Raw genomic sequence first — 9,285 nt, 5'->3', positions numbered from 1 at the left:
GGGAGCTGGATGGTGGCACCTCAAACCTGCCTGCCGTGAGCCCAGATGGAAAATCTCCCCCTCTGCTGCTCAAGCCCTCTGTCCTCTGGTGTCAACGGTGATCGATGGAGCCACCAAACTGTATGGAGCTGGTTAGCAGTCTACCAGCTTGGGTGGTCATGTGCACATGAAGGGCTCTGGAGCTGCCCAGACCCTTCAGAAAGGGGTGTCACAGGGTTGAAGATGCTCTGACTGTCCCTTTCTTTCACAGAAAGGTGTTTTATGAGCTCTTTGTAGGCAGGTGCTCTCTGGTAGATTCTGCACAGCTTGTCTGGGCACTGCTGCTGCTGAGGGAGATCCTGAGGAGACGCAGTGACTCACTGTGCTGCTACATCACAGCCCAGTTGGATTCCATGATAATCACTGCTGGCTTTTCCTGATCAGGACCTCACAGCAAGCCTCTGCTTCAGGCTCTGTCCCTTCCTCATCCGGACTAGGAAGAGCTGCAAGTGCACATTACCTGATTGAACTATTTCCGTAAGACGTAGGCAGCAGCTGCAGCTTGGCTGTGGAGGGAGGATGTGTGTGCCTGCTGTCTGGAGAGGGAGGTGGGTGTGCAGCAATTTAATTTTACAGCGGGCAAATGCTAAGGCAGCTGAGCCACTTTATGAGGGCAGGTTGGACTTGATCTTGGCCTTGGTTTGCAGTAGGAAAATGACCCATTAATAGTCAGCATCAACTAGACATGGCAGGGCCTTTCCTAGGTAGAGCCGGTCTGAGTATCAGGTGCTGGAAGCAGTTTGGTGCAGTGTGAAAGGGTAACCCAACGCTGTTCCAGCTGCAGAGGTCTGGGACTGCTGTGCTTCATCCTCTGCCCTGAGGATCTGCCCAGGGCTCCCAGCTCTGCCCATGGTGGAGGGAACTGGTTTCTTGCTCTTGAGTTGCAGTTGCTACAGAAGGACAGGAAGAAACACTGAGGATCAAGCGGCGTGAGCCTGTCAGCCTGCGGTGGGGAACACCAGTGTCAAAGGGCTCCCAGAAGAGATGAGATGTGGGTGGGACAACTCGGGCTGTGTGATTTCACTTGTGCAGACCCTGGAGCTCCATGAGGTTGAGGACATTACCTGAGGCTCTTTGACCAGGCTTGTTCACTTCCAGCCTCCTGCAGTTAATAAGCTGCCAGCCCAGTTCTTTAGCACTAGTTGGGGGTTGAGCAGGCAGTGTAACTCAGTAATTCAGGCACCTCCCAGACTGTGCTTCTGGAGCTGTGAGGGTTGCTGCAGGCCCAGGAAGGGGCTGAGGCAGGAGCCTGGGGAAACCCCCTGCTAACCAGCCTGCCCTGGGCAGCTCCATGGGGAATATTATCCAGGTCTTGTAAGAGGAAATGTTGGGGTTGCTTGGCCAGATGGGATCTGTCCAGACTGCTTCCCAGCTAGATGTGCTGGAACAGGGAGCTCAGAAGGAGATGAAGCTCCCAACCTCACGAGCAGTGGTGGGATGTCCTGGTAGTGAGCTGCTCCCTGCCTGCAGGAGCAGGTGCCTCCTAGGCTACAGTGAGTTCCAAAAGAAACCTTCAGTCCTGTTCAGTGTAACTAGGGAAATTGGCCCTTATCCATATACATGTCTAATCCTCTTTGCTTCCTCAGGATTTGCTGCTGCAAGAAGTCTGTAGGCCGCCTTACCAGGCACTTCGTTAAAAATACTCTTTGTCTCTTTATTGGCCCTCAGCGTGATTTCTGTGAGCATGTTCCAGGCTTCTGCTGGGATCCTCTTCTGCCCTGGCACGCTGCACCCAGCTCCTGTTCTTCTCTTTGTTTTCTCTTATCTCACGGACACCTTTTTTTACTGATCTCATACCCTTTGTGGAACCTTCTTAATTCTGCATTAGAGAAGATAAAGATGATCAGAGCAGAGCCTGGTACCCTGAGGAGCAGCTTCCCTCTCATCACGATAGATCTGTCTGCGTTGTGCTGGAGCACGTCTGCAGTTCTGGCAGCTGGTTTGTCCTGAGCAAGGTTTTTGTTAGCTAACAGCTCTGCCCTGGATGTTTCTTTCAGTGGCTGTGCTGGTTTATAAAGTAGTGGTATGGTGTGGAGTTGTGTGTTTACTTGGAGGAGAAGGTTTTCAGTGTGTGGGATTGGGGAAGCTCCTGAGAAAAACGTTGAACCTTGCTAGCATGGCTGAGGCTGTAGGGATGGTGGCACAGCAAAGCTCCTGGCATCACTACCAACAGTCAAGACTGATTCTGCTGCCCTGTTTAGCTCAGCTCTGTCACTCCCCTCCGCTCATGTTCCTGTCCTACGTCCCTGCCCGTGTATTACAGCTGCCATCTCCTGGTATGACGAGTTCCAGAGGCTCTACGACACAATCCCTTGTGTGGAAGTGCAGGCCCTGAAGGAACACAATGACCAGGTTTTGCACCTCAGCTTCTCCCACTCTGGCTGTTTGTTTGCATCATGCTCCAAGGACTGCACTGTCAAGGTAAGGCCGCAGCCTCCCCTGCCCAACCCTTCCAGCTTTGATTCAGTGGGGCTGAGCCCTCGGGAAGTCTGTGGTGGGTAGAGGTTTGACCAGGTGTTCTTGGGCTTAGGCCAGTTCCTGCAGATGTTGAGTTGTTCTAAAGCCACGGAACTAATGACTCGTGCAGATGTAGCCTTGAGGGCTGTGGATTCCAGCTCCAGCCTGCGTGAAGGTGGCAGAGGTGTCTGTCTGGCTCTGGTTGCTGTCTAGCTGCAAATCAGTCCTGTTGTGCTGTGGGTCTAACAGACTGTTGTCTGTTAATGGTCCACTGCAGAAGTTGTCTCGCATGAGTGGTTGTCTTAGGAGAAATCTCTCTGAACATGCTGAAAAATCCAGCTGTGACAGTACCATTCCCTGCCTGAACACCTTCTCCACTGGCTGATGGAGAAGCAGTCCTGCATTTAGCCACTCTAAAGCTGTTGGCCATTTTCTGTCAGGGAACTGACAGGGAAATCAGGACTTGGAGGCAGTTAAATAGGGTCTACACTGTTGGTTCTTCCTTGTTCTGGTGACTGCCGGCAGAACAGGTAAAGTGGAATCAGTCTCTGGCTTCTCAGCAGCTTCCTGACTGTTTGTCTGTCTGTCTGTAGATCTGGAGCAATGAGCTGGACATCTCCCTGCAGCACAGCTCCAACATGAGGCCGTACAACTGGAGCTACACGCAGTTTTCTCAGTTCAATGCTGACGACTCCCTCCTCCTGGTGTCAGGTGTTTTTGTGGGGCCTCACAACTCCTCCTCAGGAGAGATTGCTGTAATCAGCATGGGTAAATACTGCCCTCGACTTCACTGGGCCTTCCTGGGAGGTGTGACATGGTGGGTGCTGGGTTCCCTTCCTCCTCAGGCGTGCAGTGGCCTTGACCTCTGCTTGTCCTGCCTTCTGTCTGCAAAGGGCTGCTGGTTGCAGCTTTGTAGGGTAAACCTTTCGGACAGCCTTAGCTCTGCTCAGGTTGCCACGTCATCACCTAAACGCGGCGGGGCACGTAACTTCTGTTCTAAGCCACGGTCTGGGTGAGGCAAGAGTCTTGTGTGTTACCTGTTGCACTGAAGCCACTGTTCCTGACCCAAGTGGTGCTAGTCCCACCCGGAGGTCTCGCCTGGCTTTGAGGTGCGTTCGGGTCTGCTTCGCCTCCTCTGCTGCAGTTCTGCAAAACCTGCTAATGCCAGTGGTGTTCACTCTCATGTCTGAGCTACAGCCCCACTTGCCAAAAACCAGGGAGTGCTGCTGCGTGCACAGCTGTCTTGTTGAGGACGGCCCTGAGCCCCGGGGGTGGGAGTGAACAAGTGTCCTTGTTCTTGTCCTTGGGGTGCCTGCCCTGGGCCGTGCTGGGGCAAGGCTGTGAGGCTAGGTTGCTCTCTGGTCTGGCTCCACCTGGCTGCCCTTTTATTTGGGTTTCCTTTATGCATGCTCTGCCCACACATCTCTGTCGAGGAGAGAAATAATCATAGAATCACAGAATGGTTTGGGTTGGAAGGGACCTTAAAGATCACCCAGTCCCAACCCCCCTGCTGTGGGCAGGGATACCTTCCACTAGGAATAATCTGTCTCCATAGTAGCGTCTGGAACTGGGTGGTGGTTGTGCAGCATCCGCTCAGCCTGTGGTGGAGGTGCTGCATCAGCACCTCTGCTGCGGAGACTCGAATCCATTTCCCACTCTTCTGCCACTGTCTCTTTCTTCAGAGCCCTTGACGGAGCCATCGCCTCACACTTGTGTTTCCCTTCCCTTCCAGAGAACTTCACTCTGCTCTCCAGGGTGAGGAATAAACCCTATGATGTGTTTGGCTGCTGGCTGAATGAAACCAACTTGATCTCTGGCAATCTGCATCGGATTGGGCGTATAACCTCCTGTTCCGTGCTGTGGCTGAACAACGCTTTCCAGGTGAGTGCCTGTGTTCCAGCTCCACAGGCAGCACAGCTTCCTCCTGGCTCCTGGGGGAGGAAAGCTGCGGAGGAGGTGTGAGCAGGGAAGAATGGCCCAATCTCCCTGTCCTCCTTGTTTGTCTCCTCTGACTTGCCCTCTGGGAGTTGAGCTTGAGGCAACCCTTGTGTTAGGTTTCTCCGCGTTGGCTGTTGTGGTACCCACTGCGTTATTCTAACTCTGCCCTCGGATTCCATTAGCTCCTGCACCATTCGTTGGGATGAGGAGGTGACTGCGCTGCCCTGGAGCATGTGTTGCTCCTTGGGAGAGCGGCTGGACCACAGCAGGGTTACTGAGGTCCACGGTGGAATGAAGCTGGGCCTGGCATGGCTGTAGTCTCGCATGTGTCTGCACAATGTTCTCCCACTGGGCAGCTCAGTGTGTGGTTCCCGGGAGCTGGAGGCAGCTCAGAGGCTGAGCTGAGCCCTGCCTGTCCTTGTGGGCATCTCTGTGGGCCAGGTGCTGCCTCTTGTGCTGTGATGAGACCAGGAGATCGGTGTGTGTTGGCCTTAGGCTGCCTGTTTGCTGCTGTTCATTCTCTGCTGCTTGTGCTGCTCGGGCGTGTTCTTCTTCCGTGCTTTTGCCTTTGTCCCGTCGTCACAACTGCACATCCTGGTGTTCTGCATTTGGTAACGTGAACGGTTGATGCTGGCCCTGGGTGAAATCCTCTGGTAGCAGAGACCCTTCCGTAACCACATCTGTAGTGTCAGCACATCCCTCTCCAAGAGGTGAGGAAGGACCTTGCCCTCTTTGACGGTGTGTGGAAGTGTGGCCACAGCTGCCAGAGCAGTTGGGCAGGAAGAGACCTGTTGCTTGTGTCTGGGAGCAGGGAACCAGGCTGGGCCTGCTGAGGGGTGCGGGCAAGCTCCCGGAGTGCAGAGATGCTCTGCCTCTGCTGCTTGAAGGCCAGGGGGATGGCACTTCACACTCTGCCTGTGTTTATCCCAGAGGCCTGTTCCTGAAATTCCCATCAAGCCCTGAGCAGAGCCAGCTGCTTCCTTGGGGCGTGGCATGGCAGCCAGGCTGCCCACCCTCCGTGTTCCCCAGTTTGGCTGTGGTCTGCCTGCAGGAGCTTTTTGCTCGGTGTGCCCGCTCCAGGGTGGGAAGGAGTGCAGCAGTGCTGCGCAGCTCTTGGGCCAGCTCTCCTGGTCAGTTCTCCATGCAGCAGCGAGAAGAGAGGTCGGTGTGCAGCTGGAGTCTGCTCTGTGGGCTCGAGGCCTGGGCTCTTGGTTTGAGCGTAGGGGTGACCTTCCGGTGAGGTGGTTACTGCTCCCTTCTGCCTGCAGGGCATCGAGTCCGAGAACGTGAATGTGGTGAAGAGACTGTTCAAAATCCAGAACCTGAACGCCAGCACTATCCGGACCGTGATGGTGGCTGACTGCAGCCGGTACGATTCTCCGGACCTGCTCCTGGACTACGAGGAGCAGCTAGCAGCTTCCTCCACCTGCCCAGTCTTTGATCTTGGTAGCGACAGCGAGGAAGAGGCAGCCAAGCCCAAGCAGACTCCGGAGCCAGCAGTACAGGAATTGCCAGATGAAGGGGGTGTGCCAGCAGAGGACGGGCTGCAGCAGTTCTTTGATGATATCATGGAGGGCTGCGTGAGGCCCGCCATGACCGAGACAGAGCTGGAGACAAAGGTGGCCGAGCTGTTTGTACGCAACAGAACTAAACCTCCTGAGCTGAACCTGCTCTCCACAGACAGCAACAGCAAGACAAAATACTTAATCTTCACTACAGGATGCCTCACCTACTCCCCGCACCAGATAGGTAAGGCTGTGGTCTGAGCTGGGGCGCTCCAGCATCCCTGGGGGTGCGGGCTGCAGCTGCGCTCTGCGTTTGACTCTGGAAAAGATTTTACTCGCTGCCTGCTTGTGGTGAGTTGCAGTTTTGCTCAGGCTGCTGGATTCTCCATATGGGAGGCTTTTGAGATGCCCCAGTCACTGAAGGGGGTTCCACCCTGCATGCGCTTGCCTGAGGGTTGTTTTGTCGCTACCAGGCTTGACACGTGGCCAGACAAGACAGTCGTGGCAAGGGCTGAGCAGAAGATCAAGAAGGAACTCCTGACTAACGACAGCAGCCACGAGTCGCACGCAAGTGGGTGGATGTGAAGGGCAGTGACTGCCCTGACGTGTGGAGGGGCCTCAGTCCTCTCCGCTCGTGGGGGTGGGGAGGGCAGGTGACTAGCTTGAGCAGCTGTGGGTTCACATGTTGCTTGCGCAGCGCCCCTCAACCTGCGAGACGGAGCCCTGCGTGTCCCTGTGCCTTGCCTGCCTCCCCCTGCCCGGGTGTGCTCACCCTGCACCACGAGGCCTTTCGAGCTCGGCGAGACACCTGGGCACCTCCGTTGTACTGAAGAGGCATCGCTGCCCCAGTGGTTGTTCCCGTGGTGGGCTGGTGCCAGGCAGCTTGCTGGGGCTCAGCGGGGCACGAGGGACAAGCTGCAGCACAGGCCGGGCAGTGGGGTCGCCGGTGACCTTCTTCTGGGTTAGGCCTTCCCTTGCTTACCTGGGGCTCTTGCTGAGGCACTGGGACTAGTAGGGCCTGAATTTACAGGAAGTGGGTGCAGTGGTGAGCAGAAGCAGGTAGTTTGGCTGCTTCTCCAAAAGCCCCTAAAACTAGCAGAGGAGTTTGGAAAGGACCAGACAGATCAGTAGGAATGTGGGGAGGGAAGGAGAGGTGCTGCTAGGCAAGAAGCCAGGCATCTCTAAAGCCAGACAGTTTCAGTTCCTCCTGCTGCTTGCACAATTACAGCCTTGCTTTCCTGCTGCAGCTCTTCTATCTGTTACCTGGTCCTGTACCAGTACAACCCAGTAGGGCAGGGAAAGGCAGTTCCCAAAAGCTGTAGGCAACTTGGAGAAGAGTCACTTGGTCTTTGCCCACCGACATTAGGAGTGTGACCTGGACTGGGTGTAGCTCTGCTCTGTGCTCCTGCCTGCATCTGGGTCCCCAGACGGATGGGGGCCGTTGGCTGCCCCCGGACGTGCGGGGTTGGTCTGTCCTGGCAGCCCTGCAGCTGCTGGGCTGAACAACGGCGCCTCGCGGGCCGGGGCCTGCAGCGAGTGAAGGCAGAGCGTGGTGCGGAGGCAGCACCTGCCTTTGGCTTTCCAGCGTAGCCTCCTGGGGCTGTGGGTGTTGGTGCCTTTTGAGCTCCGGTGACTCCCTGGCTAGCAGCCAGCCCCCACGGCACAGACTGGCTGTTCAGAGGGACAGAGGGTGGCTCAGCTCCTCTCCTAGCCATGAGTCACAGCAAACTTGTGTTTGTGCGTCAAACCAGCCTTTGTGTGTCTACTGTCTGCCCCCGGGGAGCTGGTACCTGGAAGAGCTCTCCCGTGCTCGTCCCCAGGCTGCCGGGCACCGGCGCGGCCTTGCCTGACGTGCAGCACGCAAGCGCTTGCGCAGGAGTTTCCTCCGAGCTCCTGGCTCCTTGTGCTGGTGGAGTCACGGGCAGAGCCTCCTTTTCTGCTGGCTTGTGTGCGTGGGGGCCGCGTAGCGGAGCTGGAAGTGGTTCCACAGCAGGTAGCGCTGCGGAAAGGAGGATGAGGAGGCTGGTGATTGGTGCTGGTGGGGTAGAAGAGCGATGGTTCGGCGCTGAAGGCCCTTGGGCTGCAGAGGTGTGCGAAGGGCCTTGGGCTTGAGGTGCAGTGTGGTGTCACCCCGACCTGGCTGATCTGCAGGAGAGGGCTAGAATCAAGGGTGTTCGGCAGCGAGTCCCTTGGAGCGGCGATGGGATGAGCCATCTCCCAGCTCCTCTTGGACCTGCTGAGGATTAAGCCCATGTGTGCCCAAGGGCTGAGGCCTTATGAGTCCTCCAGGGAGCTGTTGTGGATGGTGTCTGTTTGGGACCTCTGTCTAGGGCTGGAAGGGGCTTGACCCATAGCACCTGTCTCCCTTAGTCAGGAAGTTCAAAAGCTATAAATCACTTGAGCCCAGTTTGGGTTTAAACTGCTGTTTTTGAATCTTTCTGGGGATGACACCCCCCGCGCTTATCGGTGTCCGGGGGAAAACCCTGCCACAGCCCGTGTGTCTGCTGGGCCTTCTCCAGAGCAGATATTGCAGGAAATGGGCACAGCCCAAGGATTCATTTAGGAGCAAAACCTTTCTGCAACCAGAGCATCTCCCAGACCAGCGCAGCATCCGTGTGCCCCAGAGCACGCTGCAGTCTGGGCTGGGAGCGAGGTGTGGCTGCCCCAGCCAGGTGCTGGGCTTCTCCCTGGCTGGGGTGAATGTACCAGGGTGTCACTTAGGGGCAGGGTCCTGGCCAAAAGCCCCGCTTGGCAAGCTCGAAGGAGCCTGGCAGGGACAGCAGCCCTGTCCTGGTCCTCGGCCAGCAAGCTGATTCTCCTTTCTTAGCAGCACTAAGGGAAGCCCCTTCTTGAAGCCTTGGGACTTTCACCAGCCCTGCTGGCAGCTGCCTGCAGAGCCGCCTCATTCTGTTTCTGTCCCCAGGGATCAAAAGGATCCTGCCCCATCAGATGACAACTGCTGGGCCGGTGCTTGGGGAGGAGAGGCGCTCAGATGAGTTCTTTGATTCACTGGATCACGTCATCGACATCCACGGGCACATCATTGGCATGGGCCTCTCCCCAGACCACAGGTGAGTGTGCAGGGTGGCAGGGGCAGCAGCAGCCATGGGGCTCTGGGGGTGAACGGGAGAAGAAACGACTGTAGTGGATGGAGCAGGGAGCCTGCACAGGCTGCCCCGCTCTTTCACATCCCATTTATGTTCTCATAGCAATGGCTTGTGTACAGCCTGAGCTTCTCCCTGGGCAGGCTTTCCTCCCTCCGTGCTGAGCCCTGGTCAGCACAGGATCAGGCAAGGGGCCCTGTGAGAGTGAAGGAGCTGCCTGCACTGATGGGCCATGTTCCCAC

At 56.5% G+C, this 9,285-nt stretch overlaps 1 protein-coding gene across 1 annotated transcript; it reads left to right on the top strand.

Annotated features, from left to right (window-relative positions):
- Positions 1 to 2,302: 2,302 nt before the first annotated feature.
- Positions 2,303 to 9,014, top strand: FBXW5 (F-box and WD repeat domain containing 5; the record flags this gene model as incomplete). The annotated part of the gene is made up of 5 exons (XM_010154264.1): positions 2,303 to 2,460; positions 3,090 to 3,264; positions 4,229 to 4,377; positions 5,703 to 6,183; positions 8,863 to 9,014. Coding segments are annotated over 5 exons (1,115 nt in total), but the record flags the coding sequence as incomplete, so codon positions are not given.
- Positions 9,015 to 9,285: the final 271 nt, after the last annotated feature.

This window comes from Eurypyga helias, unplaced genomic scaffold (genome assembly GCF_000690775.1).
Source record: "Eurypyga helias isolate BGI_N326 unplaced genomic scaffold, ASM69077v1 Scaffold49896, whole genome shotgun sequence".
NCBI classification, from domain to species: Eukaryota; Metazoa; Chordata; class Aves; order Eurypygiformes; family Eurypygidae; genus Eurypyga; species Eurypyga helias.
The sequence above is the reverse complement of the archived record's forward strand: the minus strand, read 5'-3'. Positions and strand labels throughout refer to the sequence as shown.